The 18,546-nt window shown below is 33.8% G+C and overlaps 1 protein-coding gene across 1 annotated transcript in view; it reads right to left on the reverse strand.

Annotated features, from left to right (window-relative positions):
- LOC106458432 (carnitine O-palmitoyltransferase 1, liver isoform-like) overlaps positions 1–18,546 on the reverse strand; it is a 98,716-nt gene that overhangs the window by 59,713 nt on the left and 20,457 nt on the right. Inside the window, exons 2-3 of the mRNA XM_013917948.2 lie at positions 17,998–18,128; positions 4,871–5,025 (exon numbers count right to left, since the gene is read on the reverse strand). Of these exons, the coding sequence (XP_013773402.1) occupies positions 4,871–5,025; positions 17,998–18,122 (280 nt within the window). The 5' untranslated portion in view covers positions 18,123–18,128. The remainder of the gene's footprint in view (positions 1–4,870; positions 5,026–17,997; positions 18,129–18,546) is intronic.

The raw sequence follows: 18,546 nt of genomic DNA on the forward strand, positions 1-18,546 counted from the left end.
GTTTGTGTTCATTATTTACCTCTGTGAGAATCTAGTGCATCAATTTGATGCACTGTTGTATGGTTTGTTTTATTGCATTGCAAAATGTTTGATGAAATCATTGGTAACTTCAGAATTAATTTCTACAAATTACACAGCTTTTGCAAATAAAAGATCTTACTTTTATATCTGATATTGGAATGAAATTACAAAACTCAAACTTTTAGAAAATTTCATCATGACATCTTTTAAGAAACAATTAAAAAATGCTTAACTTTGTAATGTAATCTAATCATTGATTTTTGTCTTCCTACAGTCTTTTAAAACTTTTGCATAAGAATTTTATTTCATAAAACTGTAACTTCTATCTTTATTTTGAGTAAAAAAAAACAATGCTTACAGTTTTACTGTGTTTTCATACAATGAAAATAACTTTCATCCCTTACCAAAATTATAAGCAAGCCGACTTGTTTAAATGTTTCAAGAAAAAAGTTTCATTTAAAATACTTAAATTATTATCCTGCTTAATATGAATGTTTTTAAGATTTCGTTACACTGACAAGGCCTAACACCATGTCCTTATCAGCAATATGAAATTTTATATTGTGGGATGCAAAAATCATTTAATAAAATGTACCTCATCTTTTTCCACCCACACACAAAATTCATATCACATTTCAACATCTTAGTTCAAATGAAGTATAAAATGATAAAAGAAGATCTTTGAAAGCTTTTAAAAAAAAATCAGGACTGTAATTGTAGCAGATATCATTCACAAATACCCGTTTGTAAACTAACAGAATATCACCAACCTAAGCTTTTAACACAATGTTCCAATCTCTGTGAAAATCTATGCTGAAATGGAAGCCTATTCAGCTTTTACAGTTGTAAATAATGGAAAAAAAAAGAAGAGATGTTTTTATGTTAGCAGCCTGTGACTTCTGAAGTTGAGATATAGAAAATTATATCACACCACAAAAATCAAGGTTGAGAAACAGTGATTGGCTACAGATTGATACACTTTTATTCATGTTATTAGGACAAATTAGTTCTATTTCATTTCAAATGTCCTCCAAGGGGGAGTTATGAGTGCCATATTATGTTCATAAAAATTCAGGAAATTCTTATCTAGCGAGTTAAAATAAATCCAAAATCAAAATTTGAAATATTTTAGATTTTATGTATAGAATTAAATAAATATTTTTCTTGAATAACTTTCCAATCTAACATACTTTTGACAATAAAGTTAGAAAAACAACCTTTCCTTTCCAGATAATTAAAAAAAAAACTTAAATTCAACCTATATTTTGCCTTTGTGCCTTCATCAGGGCTGATACAAAATCACTAAAGCATTTTCTTAATGGATGAAAATATATGACTAAAAGTTGATTTTCTACAGTATTTTTAGTTCAATGGTAGAATTTTGCCCTCAAGGCAGACTAAGCCCATCTCAGCTAGGAAGAATAACAATTTTATAACAAAGATACATGCAATTTAGCTCACAATTACAAACCATTATAAAAATCTGTGGGTATTTTACAAAGATTTGTGTTTATATTGTTTTGTTAGATTTTTTTTTTAATTACGTGTATATAAAAGAAAAAAAACAATGATTTTTGTTGATTTCTAAGACACATAACTTATGCAAAAAAGTTTTCTATTTATAGATTAACAGACACCCTTTTGGAATTTCTTAATAAAACTATTACACAAATTGGAATACATTTTCATTAAATGTCATAATGCGTGACAATGAACTGCATATTGTAATATAGATTATCTTACTCACAAAAAGTTATAAATTTTTAAATTCATTTTTAGAATTTTTTTATGATAATTAATGTACCTCATTTTAATTAACTTGTGTTCCATATCAATGGAAGATAAACAAAACTGTTTTGTAAAGTCATTAGTATGTTGAAGTATATATATACATACACACACACACATATATATATATATATATATAATTTGGCAATAAGTGAAAACATACTTTGTGTGTGTGCATATTTAAAGATACATGAATAAACGTGATTTACAGATGAGTTCAATAATATTATTTTTGCCAAACACACACCTAACAGTTAGATGTATTTGTATTCAAATGTAATTGTGATTACGGCATAAATCAGTTAATAAAACACAAGTTTTTCCACAGTAATGGAGGTGGGAGGATGCAAATTGTGTTTATTTGTGGAATTTTGCACAAAGATACATGAAGGTTATCTGTTCTAGCCATCCCCAATGTTGAAGTGACAGACTGGAGGGGAGGCAGAAAATCAACACCACTCATTGCCAACTCTTGGTTTACTCTTATCAGACTGAAAAGTGGGATTTAACTGTCACTCTTATAACACATCCATGGCTCTAATATATGTAATGGAATGTAAACCACTGAAACTCAGATCTATAACTTGCTCCACTAAGCACTGGGCCACACTGATAATAGCAGTTTTTCTGCAAGTAATGATCTCAACTGGGTTTCAACAAGTATTTGTGGCACTTGTCTCCGTCACTGTTTCAAAAGCTTTAACAGTTGAAAACAAATAGTAAGCTGTCTAAGCTTACCAGTTAATATCTCCAAATGGTTCCAAATGTATATATGATTTAGATCTGCATTCTGGATGGAGTACTAAAAGACAATTATTTTATTTTGAAACCATATATAGACTGTATACATTTTGCAGCAGAAAGGACTATCCTGTGGTCAAACAAAAATAAACTATGATGTGTGTAGTATATTATTTTAAGACCTTATGAAACCAAGAATGTTAAGATGTGCATATATTCCTATGTACAAAGTGCAGAATGAATGCCACTTCAAAATACTTCTATCATAAAATCAAAGTACTTTTACCTTTGTACAAAGTTAACATTTTCATTACCTGAAAAATGTATTTCAGATAAATACTTACCTCTCTGCACAACAAAAAGCTATTACCTTGCACTACTGCCATGAAGAGTTTTGCAGACACTATTGGCCATGAACAATGCTCCCACCTCTACAAGTATTCTTCTGTTTTCTTTTCCTCTCTCACTGCTTGGTGACTCACTCAATCCTACACAATCCTAGACATTCCTCTTACCCCACCTCACCCAAACTTATATCTGTTTGGAGCCCTTAGGGCTCAGTACTAAGTCTAACGGTTTATAACACTCACATATGCTGATTTCCATACCTGTGATGACTGCAGCACAGGTGCCATTTTGTGTTGCTTTGTGCTTGTCGACAACTAAACCTACAAACAAAGCTTCTCACTAATGCCTCTGTTCAGGTGGGGTACAATTCAAGACAACTGATGCACTTCCAGGGTCTGGTTTTCAGGAGCAGTTTCTATATACTTACATTTTTATAAAGTTGACTGCTCAGCAGGCTTACCATCATCTTTCTCTCATCTTTCAGTAGATGAAAGTACTTGCTCTTAGGACTTCTGTCGTCCTTCCTCTAGACTTTCTGTTTTGGGCCCATAACCACATGTTGGATCAACTATCTTGCATAGACCACATTCTTCCCACAAACTGGTCTTTCTCTGTCATTTCTCTGGTGTTTTCAGTGGAGTTGCTCCCACTATGAGAGTCCTATCATTGCTGCCTTTACAACTCCCCTCAGCACCTAGTCTCTATTCTTTTAATCGTATGTTATAGACATATTTTCTTCCCCTTGCTTATGTGAGCCATTGCTATCACTTTTTTGCCTTAGAAGCTTCTTGCAATATTTACCACAGGGAACACTCCTTTCCCCCTAAGGAAGATACGCGAGTGCTTTCTATAATTTACAACAATTATTCTGACCAAGACTGTTTTTTGTACAATATTAAGGCAGTTTAGTGTTGTTCTGCTCTCGTATGTGATGCTTGTCATTGTATTTTCTTTCAATAGAATCTCTTTTCTTCTCGTAGCTTATCACCTTCCACTTTTACTGATCGGATTCATCAACTCATTTGGTTTCTTTGTTTTTCCATGAGAGGGGATGCCTGTCAATTTTATCAGATGACCTCCCATCATGTTCATTATCTCGTAGCTCCTCTTGCCTCACACTGTCAATGAACTTTTCATGAGAACTTACAGGCAGAAAAGTGGATGATCCCTAACTCATTTGTCTCTCATTACTTTGGTTCCCTCCAGTTGTCATTCTCCAATCTTCCCAGTAAAGTCAAGTAAAGTGAGAATTAATTCTTTTTATAGCTCCCTCATCATCATTATTATGTCTCACACACTAGAGATGATGGAACCCATCAAGTGGCTAGTAATGCCTCACAGGCAATACTTCTCATTCCAAAAATCTGCAACAAATGTGAGCACCTTTCTATGTTATTATTTGCCAGTCTTGATCCAATCCATAACTGAGGTTGTCTTTGGCTTTCAGGACTTTGCTCAAATGACTGGTAAATTCTTTGCAATTTCTTTTATCTGCTCCAGCCCCTCCATTATTTTCAATGTGGGATTCTAACTCTTTATTGTGCATAGGGTGAGTAAATGTTTCTAAAGTTCTTACCTAAAAATGTATTTCAGATAGATACATCTCTCTAAAACCTCCCACCTTTCTGCTCTACTTCCAGTGTCTTTAATTTGTCCCTTGGTTCAAATGCTAGTGCTCATGAGGATTACTGTGCACAGAAAATCTTTCACTCCTCTACTGGTGGAAAGCTGTAGTAATATGGTGATTAAATCAAAGACTTTTGCAATACATATTAATATGTATAGAAGCAAGCTTCATTCAAGACTTGTGGCACGTGTAAAAATCTTTCACTGCACTGGTGCAAGGTAATAGTTCTTTATTGTGAGGAAGTGAGTAAACATTTCTAAAATCAAATTATAAAAAATTTTATTTCTTTAGTAAAAAAAAACATTTAATGTCTAAATTCAAGATCAGCTTAACCATTAAACATACCTCTTGGAAGGTGTAAAAGTAAGTCTACTTGCCAGAGCCACATGTTGAGAGATGATGTAAAGTCTGGTTCACAAAGTAATAAAAGAAGAAAAATAACAACTGCTAGGATGAGGTTAGATATAGATGTTGGCCACATACCATTGTGAATAGAATTCCTGGAATATGCACATACATATGCTTTATATACACACAAACAAATGTTCAAACTAATAAATGCACAATTATATTTCTTTTAGATGCAAAAATTGGCAGAAAAATATTTTGTTTACTTTGTTACTTTTCTCAACCTGAAAATTGTATTAAGACAGAACATTTTTCTACAATTTATTATACCATCCTAAGACTATTAAAAACCACCTATTTATATATATATATATATATATATATTCTATTTTCAAAATTTGGGTTTGAGTTAAATATTAAATAATGCCCTATCAGTTTTGAATAAATACTAAATTCTTAAAATGAGAACTTGGATTGTTAAAAACATCAGACAGTATGTTATTACTGTTAACATGATGTGGAAATATAGGTTGAGATAACCATACACATACTGAGGTGGCAGTAGAGCAAAGTAGCCAAGACTGGAAATATACGTTTCAAGAAAGGTCCAGTCAGAATTTTTTTTGCAGTTTATATTTAAACACTTGCACTACAAATACAAGAAACAATTTAACTGAGATTTTTGGATCAACAATCAAAGGAAGAAGATGGGCTGAATGGTCTCTTTTCATCCGTAACCTATGTTTTTATTTGACAGTCTTGATCCAGTCCATAACTGAGGTTTTCTTTACACTTTTTGGACTTTGCTCAACTGGATGGTAAATCCCCAGCCTTTAGTAAAGGTAACCTTGCTTCCTCAGCATTTCTTGTCCCAGACCTTTCACTTGCACTTTTGACAAAGTCACAGTGGACTCCTCGACAGAGATGCTTTTCTCTTGCATTATTATTCTGGACTTCAGCACTTGATTCAGGACAACAGCCTTGTTTTCTGATGGGTTTCTTGCTGATTTTTATTAATTTTATAATTGCTCTTAATCTTGCTTTAGAAATGGCTTTGTGAATTTTATTTTTCTGCTTTACTTTTTCTTAACCAAGTTGTTTTAATCGGACTTGTAGGCACTGTAGCTTGGCACTTGAAATATTTCGATTAGTTAACCATGCTGAGAATAATTTGACATGCAGTTCATCTACCTTATAATCTTTTTGCCATTGCTTTAATAATTCAGACAGGAGTTACAAACAATGCCAAAACGTTGGCCAAGAATGTCAGTTTTTCTGTACCCACTGTCCATGAGGCCTATTTAACTTCCTTCATACCACTGATAATGTCAGTTATTTTTTCACAGGTTTATTAATGAGGACACTTGCACATTAAAAAAAAACCAGCATCAGTGAATGATAATGTGGGTATAAAAGAGGATAATAAATGAAAATTAACAGATATTAAGTTATCACCTAGTGGTACATTATAAATCTACACAAAACTGTTTTGCACAGTTTATACATACAGTCTATAAGAAATGTTCCTATTGATCTTTCATAGTTCCCCCCAAAACTCAATGAAAATTTTCTGTAAACAAAAAACTACCACCCTTGCTAACAGAACTTAAGTTTTTATATGGGTTTAAAAACATTATTAAAGAAACTAGAAATATTATTACAATTACAAAAAAATTGCATTCTAAATATTGATATTGTGAACACGTTTCATTGAAAATGACTAAAAATTTGACACTGGCATATAAAGACATTTAATTATGTATGTATGTATTGTTTTCTGGATTACTTTTTAAAAAACATTTTTTATTAAAAAATAACTCAAATTTGCTAAAAATACTTTCAATTGTATCATAGATACTAAAATTTTACAAACACATGGAATTTCATTCACAAGTTCAATAATGTATTTGTTGACTTTCTCTATCGATACATTAAATGCCTATAAAAATAACATTATAAAAACCATTTATATAATAAGCCTCATACAAGTTTCACTCGAATGTGTAAAGTATACCAATCTACTCTTTCATTCCTAGTATCCAATGAATTCAACCATATAAAAAGTTTCACAAAACACAAAGTGACAATGATGCTTATTCAATAAGATTCTCTTCATTCACAACATTACAAACTCTTAAATTCTGAATATGAATTTACACAAGATAATCAAAATTATATAAAGAGGGAATATAAAATACATTACTTATCTATGAAGTTCTTACATGATACTTAATTACAGAAATTAATTATTATACTCTCTCAATCTATGCATGATTGTTTGTTTTGAATTTCACGCAAAGCTACATGAGGGCTATCTGCATTAGCTGTCCCTAATTTAGCAGTGTAAGACAAGAGGGATGGCAGCTAGTCATCACCACCCACCGCCAGCTCTTGGGCTACTCTTTTACCAATGAATAGTGGGATTGACCATCACATTATAACACCCCCACGGCTGAAAGGGCGAGCATGTTTGGTGTGACGAGGATTCAAACTCGCGACCAGCAGATTGCGAGTCAAGCGTCCTAACCACCTGGCCATGCCGGGCCTCAATCTATGCATGAATAGTTCCGTAAAAATAAAATTGAAAAGCAAGTAGCAAACGCAAATGAAGAGAAAATCAACATTTATGAAGTTTTATACAAAGCATTACAAACTTAGAACAATTCATTTTAAGTTATGTCTGTTTGTAACTCATGAATTATAAGTTAGTGAGAAAACTTTTAAGCAACAAAAAAAAAAAGAATTATTATTACTATTTTTATATTATTTTATTGCATCATATGGTCCAGATCATTACTGAGCACTGGCTATCTATCAAGATACTATAATACTGGCAGCTAGTTTAAGTCTTATTTGGACCACTGCATACACAATATTTTATCTTTTTCTTATACATTGATGGTTCTAAAAAATTTGAACTTTAGCATGTTAACCTTTATGAAAATATGGTGATAGAAGTTACAGACTTTTCAGTTCTTAAAAGAGTAAGGAATTGTTTTATGAAAAGCTAATATTCATACATCTTCAGCACCTTTAAGGACCAGTTTTTTACTTTCTGTTCTTCTAACTCAGTTTTCTTTTGTCTCTTTAATGCTCTTTTTTTTGCATTACTACTTAAGGAGGGTTTGAAATTAAATTTTTAGTTGGATTGCACCACATATTGAAGTCATTCATGATATTATACCCTTTGCTTGATTTTCCTTTACTAACATGTGTGTCAGAGAGAAAAAGTATATATGCTAATTCTTTCCTTTAATACAGCAAGGAAAAGTTACTTCATGAAGCTGGCATTCCAACTCCTATAATAGGTTTATAATACCTTCAGGGCAAGAAAAAAGTCAACACAAGCTTTTCAACTACATGTACAGATCCAAGGTCATAGGTACATTATGCAATAAATATAAATAGGAGTTATCAGCTACAGAATAATAAAATCTCACAAAAGTAAATCTTGTTAGTAAATGAACATCTAGTGGCACATAACAGTCTCTCAATTTTATACAGAAACGGTGTATAAGTACATTTATAATTTGCCCTCATTTTAATATCAAATTAAACTGAAAATCTTTATCTACTTAGGCAAATTCTGGTACAAACAGACATTTTGTAGAACAACTGTGTAATACATAAGCTCTGCACTACTTAATAGCAAAAGAATATACAAATATACATATAGTTGGTACAACTGTGCATATGTGTACATGTATACATACACGTATATGTGTTTACACACACACACATATATATATATATATATAAAACCAAACAGCTTGTACAAATAAGTTTACACAAGCCTCTGCATTTCTTTTAATAATATGCCAATTGATGACTTATTCTTACATTTACTGTATAAATTATCTGAAACAGATATATATTTTATTATTAGTTCCTTCACTTATTTACCACACACTAGAAGAAATACATGTACTTGTAATAGAGGTTTGTAAACTGTAATGGCAAACTAACAAGCTATTGCAAAATATACAGGTAAACAAAACATTTTATCCTGATACTAGTTAACTACAGTACTAGACTAAGCATAATAATACTGCATAAAGATTTTCTGAAATTTGTTTGCTGAATTCAATAGTTAAACATATGGAAAACCATTTTCCTACTTGACAGTTAATGCAAAAGAAAAATAATGATAATGTGATTCTACAAATAAGTTTACTTGATAGGAATTTAATTTGGAATATAAACAAGCACCAAACTTGATGCAGGGTGACATGAGCAAGGCCATGGGGAAAAAAACTACCAATGTTGTATATCCATCAGCATCAGAATTAACTATGCAACCACTATTGTTAGAATTCTTGAAAACAGTATGTCTTTATTTTTAGTACTGGTACATTTATGTATTTTTATTGCATTTTTAATGTTTATTATGTTAAGAAAATAATAATAGAAACATAATTTCCTATTCTTTATTACAAACGAGCTTGTATTTCACCTGTCCAACAAATGGGTACTCCAGCTAGTGCATAATAAAACTATCTGGCTGACAGCCAACATTAAAAATGATGTTTCATTAGCTTTTCACTACCGTCTGATTATTTTAAAACTGCTTATGAGATATATGAAGAAATACAAATGTACATATTCATGTATAAAATATCCAATATCAGCTTAGTTATGGACATTCATGTGTTACTGTTATATCTGCTTAAATAATGTATAGTACATGCAATTCACAATCATATCCAGTTTGACTGTTGCTTCTTCCTGGAGCCATGTTTTTTGGTTACATATGTAACCTATGCCTCTATGTTTCCCACTTACAAACCAAATAAAGAAAATATGTATATAGATCTTTATATTGCCATATTCTAGTTAATGTTTTTGAATTTTCTTCCAAATTTTTTGCATGCAGTCAGGAAATAATAATAACTTCTGATCAGAGTAAATTATTTAGTTTGAGTGAAACTCAAAATCATCCTGGAGATCATTATAGCTAATTAAATATACTATTATTAAGCTTCTATTTATAAAGATTAGAATGGATTATCTAATAAGTTCAATACCCTTGCTATTAGCGATAATATCTCATAAAGTTTGGTCAGCTTAGGAGATTTAGGTTAATCTTAATTACATATTTTGAGCTAAGAGTACAAAACCATCTTTATAATAATTAACAATAAATCAAAATAAAAGTAATGACATTTAATATAATAACTACTATGACCACTACTGTTAATGAAAATAACAATAAATTAATAATATAGTATACTTTACATAGAGAACACAAGTAATATTACTGTAAACTGAATGAACAAATTTTAATTAAAAAACTCAATTTAAATAAAAATTTAAAGTACACAATATTTTAAATATTGTTTAAAGAGTTTTTAACAAACATTTTTAAACAAGTTTTTAATTTGAATGTTCAGATGTAGTAACAATACATTAATCCTCTAACTTACACAAAGTTTATATACCACAATGATTATTGTGTAATGTTTATACTTGCTTTGTCCTGTTTCTCTATCATGTCTTCCTGGAGTGGGATCATATTCATTTCAAGAAGTGGTACAGAAATATATACAAGTCAGTATGAGTTAGAGGGTTTAATTCCATTAAATATGCATAATATTCCTGTCTTTATCTTGTGATATGGTTTCATTCTGTCCTAGCACGTATAAATAAAATAATTTTTGTTTGTTTTCCTTTTCTGTGTTTATTTTACTTTCTGATTAACATTTTTAGAACCTGTTGTACAGTATTTGGCTACTTAATACTTCTCTATTTGACATCAGTATATCTGAATGCATATACATGTAACAGTGACATCTGATTTGATTGTTGCTTGTTCCTGCAACAAAGTCTTGTTGATTACTTACGTAATTAACAACATTACCTGTTTTAACTGTTGATTGGTCATGCAACCAAAACTTCATTATTTAAGTAAAAAAAAGGTAATTAGTTAGGAATAAGAAGTGAATTCTTCTACATTACTGAACAAAATGAAATAAGATTTAATACTATCTAAAGCAGGTACAAATATTTTCTATACAATGGTTAAGAAAGGGGTGATCTTTGTAGCTTACATGTGCTATGAATAAAATTACAAAAAAAGCATGGAAAGAACTCTTGTTAGATAGATTTGGTATAAATATAAAGTATAAAAATACTGTAACTGCAGAACACTACACACCACAGTATACTGTTGAATTACCACTTTTAACTGTATAAAGGTATCAATGAAAAAATTTGTGCAAGTAGAGGATTATAACATAAAGACAGTTTAAGCCTGCAGGTTAGACAAAAATGTCATACTCATACTAGTATAAACTGGATAACACTGTAATTTTTCACTTTAAAGAACTACAAGCATCATAAACAGTCAATATTTATGTAACACTATAGTTATGTAAGCATGTAATTCCACATGACTAAATTCCATCCTAACATTAAAATCTTAGGTTTGTTCAACCCCTTCCATATAGATGTGTAGGACCCAATTCAACAGAGTTTTTACATTTTTCAAAGTAAAATGAATTTCAAAGAAATATGTACCTCAAAAGCACTGAAAACCTTTCCATGTTGAGTCTGTTTTTATTCTGTCAACAATCACATGACTTTATATAGTAAATGTCATTGACACAATGTTGAGCATGTATCAACTTAACCAGAGTTCTTAACTCTCCCACCTTTCAAATGACTTATTGTGCATGTGTTTGAGACTATACATAAGCTCTGTTTTCTCACCATAATCCACATTTCTTAGTTGCAGTCATAATGGTAAACCATAATTTTCCCAGTTGTGGTGAAAAGGGCAGGAGTGTATATTAGAAGAGCTTTTTTGAAATTCATTTTAATTCTGAAAAATAAAATTACATTTAAGCAGACTTACCTCTGAAATGCTAAAAGCCAGAACATCTAAACTGCAATGGAGGACGGAAACAGAGAAAAAGAGTCAAAATGATAAATGATTCACCAAAAGTTGATCTCGTAGGCAGTAACAAAGACAAAGTTAACCAATACACTGGAAGTGGGGAAGGCAGGTGGAAAATGTGATAGGAGGTAAATATCTATTCAGAAATACATTTTCAGTTTAGGAAAATGTTAACTTCCAACACAAAATCTTACCTTTTCTTACAAAGCACCTAAATAAAGACATTGAGGTGTGGAAAAGGATTTAGAAACATCACACCTGTGGGGAGACCGAACCACTTCCGAGCCAGATATGTTAAATTGTCCCAAAAAAGAAAAGGCAGAAACATGGAGGGACCCCAAAATGTTTTCATCATGATGGAGACCCCTTTGTGTCGAGTGGCTAGGGCATGACATACTGTAACTGGGAGTTCAACCTCAACCAACACCTGGTGATATCTTGAACTGTACATCACTTCTGTGGTGGGAAGAGGGTCCTCTACCTTTCACCTCAAAAATGGGTACAGGGAAAGAAGATGAGCTTCTCTACCAATAACTCATCTCCCATATTCCACTAAAAGGGGGGAACAAATGCATTGGAGAGTCTGAAGGCACGCAGCACTGGAGACAGTGCAACGGAGACCATAATACCTTATTTTGAAAAGCAGAGCTACCACATGGATGGATTCAATCAACCAACACCTGGTGGCATCTGGAATTGTACATCAGGTCTGCAGTAAGAAGAGACTGAATGCCACAGAGCATCAGAAATGGGCAGTAATCCCTATCTGCTTTACCCATGAAGTCTGAGTGTACAGTCCCGGACAAACATATTTAAGATGCAAAAGACCATGAGACATATATGACTGGTCCTACGGAACACCCCATCTCAATGGTGTGCATAAAATGAACCTGTGGTATGTCAGGATATGTAAGAATTATCAACATCCATGCATAGATGATGATAGGATACAGTCAAACAACCAACACCTGGTGGCATCTAGAATTATACATCAGGTCTACGGAAAGAAGTGCATTAACATTATGGTCATCTATCAGGCATACAGTATATACAGAGCAGATTTGATACTAATAACTTTTGAACAAGAAGTCCCTATAAATGAAAAGAAAATGAGTACTTACCAATCACAAAGAAACAAAAGTGTGTAAAATGGTGAATGGAGGTGAGCAAAAACCCACAGAGCAGGAAATGGACACGACAGAGGTAGTGGGACATAAAGGTGTGTGGGGTAGTCCACTTACCTGCACTGATGATGTCCTCTGAAGGAAAATGGTAATGGGCAGGCAGGGACACGGTCAGTTGATGGATTTGATAAAAACAGACCCTCAAAAAAATGACAATTGTCCTGAGAAAAGGAAGAATACACCAGGTGAAGGACATGACAAATACAACGTGTAAGTGTATGAGGGAAAGATCATGTGAAACAGCAGGATTCCAGGTACAAATAAAGGTACACAGGAATCACAGAAGGGATCAGTGCATGTCAGATACCATCAGATTGCTCTGACCTGACATAAAAAGTGATTTGGATCTGAGTGGTCATAAAGATGGGAGATAAAGAGGAGGGAAATGGGAAAGGAAGTAGAATTACCCTGCCAGGCTGCAGAATTCTTGGATAGGAAAAAATGGTTAGGAAAAAGAAGAACAAAGGAAAAATAATACAAAATACAGTAAACATTGATCGCAAAAACATCAGAACAACAGTGACCACACGCCAACAACAAGAGCAACAGTGACTTCAACAACAGGTGATATGAAGAACAATATTATAAATGTTCAAATGGAGGCTGAGTAAGGGATTGAAAGACCACAATGAGGTTCAAATCAGGAAGTGAGGCAGTGCATGGAGGAGGAGGAATGGAAAAAAAGAACAAAATAACACAGACAGGACAGGAGACTGGAATACTAACAAAAGTTCAATAAACCAGAAAGTGGTAGACAAAGCCATCCAGCAACCAGCAACAAAGGAAATTGAATCTTACCATTCCTCATTTGACATCCTTTTTCACTTGGCTTCATGTGACAGGGGCTTAGAGAAGGATAGTAACCCTGGCACAAGAGACCAAGAGCAGTATGTAGTCCACTTACACTGGTAAACAACCAATGAAGAAAGGTGAACAGAACAGGAAATCAAAGAGGCAACATGCCTGGAAAGTCTGGACCTCCTGGCGAGAGACCAGACAAAGGCCACGCATGAAGATGTAGTGTGGGAAGGAAAGGATGACACACACCAGAGTGAAACTGATGAAGCAGCATGGGAGACAAAGGGAGATGGACAGGTGGTGACACCAACAAACATTGTAGAAGTGGAAACCACATCTGAGCTGGCCAACATGGTGCCGCCAACAGAATCCAACAAAGAGGGGTATAAACTACTGAAAGGACAAGAAGAAGCCAAATAAGAGGAAAAACATAGGTAACTGTTCATCCAATTCTGGCTGAAAGCATCCACTTGCAGATAAGGAACAGGGACCCAAAAATGGGGAAGTTTGATGTTGAGAGAAGATGCAAAGGCATCCAAATTAGTAATATCCCAATGAGCACACAACTCCCGAAAAATGATAAGATCCAAAGACCACTCCATTGGTTGAATCTTGTCAGTTCGGGATAACAGATTTGCCACCAGATTAATAGCACCCAGAATATAACATGCCAGCAAAGAAATGTGATGGCCATGGGTCTAATACAGAAGATCCAATGTCTGAAAACAAAGGTCCCTCAACCAGATGCCTCCTTGAGTGGAGATGTAGGACACCATCATCAAACTGTTTGAATACACCATCACCACCTGTCTCCAAAGAAACAGCCAAAAGTGTAGAACAGCCTACTGAATAGCAAGAAGCTCCAAGATATTGATATGTAGAGTGGATTTTAGAAGAGTCCTCCTTCCCAACACTTAAAGACCATCAACATATTCTCCACAACCTGGAAAGGGAAGCATCAGTAAAAATGTGACAATCTGGACAAAGCAAAGTATTGGTCTGATCCATCCACCAGGCAAAGTCCTTAAGTAAGGGAGAGGGAAGGGTAAGAGGAGCCTCCAGGAGATCTCAAACAAAGCTCCATTGGTTGATTACATCCTATTGGAGATGGTGCATGTGGGCACAACTAGGGGAATGAGCACCTCAAGAGAGGCCTACATCCCCAAAAGAAATAGCACCTATCATGCAGAAGGAGACCTTGTAAACTAGCTGTTCCATATCTAACCAATGAAGTGGAGAAGGCTGGGCCTACTGAAAAGTAAATTGAAAAACAACACCCAGATGAACCAGAAACTGAGTAGGTGTGAGGAATGACTTCTCTACTTTGATGAGCCAACTGACCCAGGCAGCTTCCCAAAGAAGAAACCAAGTACAGAGGACAGAGTCATCATGCAAGAATGCCAGCAGTAGTTAATCATCCATGTAATAGTGAAAATGAAGGCCCTGGGAATAAAGCTGTCAAGCAAATGACCAAACAACTTGGCAAAACACAAAGGGGCAGAGGCTAGACCAAACAGAAGAGCCTGGAAATTAAAAACTCATCCATGATGAACAATGCAAAGGAAATGTCAAGATGCTGAGAAGATGGGAATATGCAGATAAGTATCTGGCACATCAACTTTCATCATCCACAGACCTGGAGTGAAAACCCAACGAAGAGTTAAGTACAACTCCGTGGTGAACTTGGGAATGAAAAGGAAGAGATCAAAGATGACAAATAAATCACTGGGTGCCAGTCTCATGTTCTTTTGGGAATGATAAATAGACGAGAATAAAATACCGGAAAAGAAGAATCTCCTCATTTGATGGCATCCTTTTGAATTAAATCCTGAACTGCCTCCAACAAATGCTGGCATGAAACAGCATCCCATGGAAGGGGGAGGGAAATTGGATGTGGAGACAATGATGGAGAAGACAGAAAACGTAGGGTCAAACCTTGGGAAACTACCTTCAAAACCCATGGATTGACCATAAAAGTCCACCAAACATGGGCAAAGTGAAATAGCCTAGCCATCATCAACCCCAACCAGAGTACCATGTCACTGACACTGAGTGCCCTGAAGATGACGATGGACAACCAAGCAATTGCAAAAAGTTGAAGAATGAGCATCTGGGACTAGCAAAGGGGTAGAAGGAGAGGGGCATGAACCGATACAAAAACAGGAGGTTGGGACAAACAAGAAGCCAAAGAAGAAATGGAATGATATAAATGAGCTGATTCAACCCTAAACTCCAAACTGTCAAGAAGACCCCCAAAAACTTCTTCCTATAAAAACGGTACCATGTGTAAATTCCATATGGAAGAAGCAGGTAAATTAACTCTGGACAACAGAGCATCCCAATCCAAAAGATCCCAACAGCATATCAACCACATCTGTAAATCCAGAGCAGAAGAGGAGAGGTGAGCCATGGCAGCAAAGAAAAGCTTACGAGATACCTCAGAAAAATCCTCAAAAGACCAATGAATAGCTTCCGCCAAAAGATGAAGGGAGGATAGTGCACAGAGAATAGTAGACATTGTAAGACAAAGATGGAAAAACTGAGGTTGCAAAACAGAAACTGAGGTATTTGGGTCCGAACCCCACAAAGGAATAACATTTTCCAAACATTGCGAGTCTAAAAAGGGTTAGTTGGCATGATGAAATGCAAAAACATGATCATCTGATGAAAATGGGGGATAAGGCATACTGAATTCTGACCTCAATTGTTCCCCAAAATAACTAGTATGAACTCCAATATCTGGTGATGGTGCAAAAACCAGATATTTACCCAAAGCTTCGTCACCAAGGAGGGTAGGGGTAGACTAATAGGAAACAGGAGATAAAGACAAAATTGATCATACCTGAATTATAAATTCAAAAAAGGGGGAAGGAAGCCTGTTCAGTGACTGAGAAAGATTATCTGGAAGGGAAAGGCTATCCAAGTTCTCGTCCTCCCTCTCAGACATACCAGGTGCAGGCAAGACAGGATACTCCTCAGGTGGTGGTGACTGTTGAATAAAATGAGACAATTCTTTACAAATCATAGAAGTGATGTCATCAGCCAATAACTGTGAGCCCGATCCTGAAAACATGGTAGGTAATCCCGCCTGAGTAGGAACAGTAGTAGCAGTTGTAAGTACTTGAAACTATGAGTGCATACTTTTCAAAGTATAAACTCCAACTAAAGAAACACAAAGTAACTATAAAAAAAAATTGATCTAAAAAACAATATTGCATGAAAGACAATGATTACAAACATGTCTTAACAGTAAGACTGACAATAGAGAAGTGCTTAACAAGTGCATTATTAGATGGGGCACAAGTTATGATGGGAGTAGCATCACACTCCTATTTGTAGTGTGATACTGCATGATCATTTACATGTAGACATACAAAAAAAAGCAGGAGTTAAAAAGGTTAGTGGCGAGCAAAAACTTTGTGCTGATAGAGGGCAGTACTAATTGAAAAAGCTTTTTGTGAGAAGAGGTAAAATATCATATCAGAAATTATCTTCTTTTTCTACTGTTGATTGACATCAGTACATTGCTTTATTTGTTGTTTCAAAGGCTCTACATTTGTAATATCAAAGCATCTCTAGATACATGCATGTTAGGCTCAATATTTTAATCTATTTAATTACTTATCAAATAGATTAAATATTGTTCAATCATTTACAATATTTAGCTTTGGCAAATATCATAGACTATGCTTAAAAAGAAATGACCAGATTAAGACCTCAACATCTATGTGAAAATAGTTCAATTAGAATTACAGTCTCTGATTTTACTTTCTGAATGTGTTTTTATTTTTCATAATCATTTATGATCATTATACATAACATTTTTTAAAAACATGCCAACTACAATTACACCTATAACTTTTAAAAGGCTTTTGCATTTCATGGTGTTCCACAATCATATCACCCAGTAATTTTTATCAAAGAGTTCAAAATTCTCATAAAGACCGACTGTTGTGTTATATTTAGCAATTTGAAATTAGTGGTAACTTCTCTTTCTTGAGGCTTTTCACTGATACAATAAGTGCCTTGGGTTTCACAATATTTTTGAATTAATTTTGGAAAGTAAACATAAATGGATGGCTTAAAAATTTAATGAAGATACCTGACACGACACTTAAAAAATAATAATCATATGTTCTAAAAATACATTATGCAATATGTAAAATCTCAATAAAACTTTTACATTTTTATCAAAGATGATGTTACTTCCTTAGGACAAAGGAACTGAAATCTTGTTTAAGGCTTACCGTGTTCTGTAGAAACGGCGAACAAGAGCTTTTCTCCATGCACGAATAATATCTTTTGTTGAGTTGTGACCTTCTTCAATCTCTTTCACTCGCAATTCTGCCACAGCACTTCTTGCCTCTGCCATGATTCTCTAAAAAACAACAGGTAAAAAAAACATGTATAATAATACCCAATCATAATTTCTTAAATCTCACACAAACTCACAACTGCACTAAAACATGCAGCTGATGTGGGTGTTCAGTTCTATTTATATAAATATAACTCTTCATAACTAGAGGAATTATATGATACCTCACAGAGATACGTGTTTTGGAATAACCAACATTCCAAATATTATTGGCTTTTTTTACATCTTAAATTACTGTTTTTATTTAAATATATATATTCAAATATATATATATATATATATATATATTTGAATTATGTATATATATATATATATACATAATTTTACATACACTATGGTTCACATAGGCTTCAATGGGAGAAAAAAAATCCACGATTTCCAAGATCAAACTATCATTTTACAAAATCTAATTTAATGATTT

Source organism: Limulus polyphemus, unplaced genomic scaffold, assembly GCF_000517525.1.
Source record: "Limulus polyphemus unplaced genomic scaffold, Limulus_polyphemus-2.1.2 Scaffold22, whole genome shotgun sequence".
NCBI classification, from domain to species: domain Eukaryota; kingdom Metazoa; phylum Arthropoda; class Merostomata; order Xiphosura; family Limulidae; genus Limulus; species Limulus polyphemus.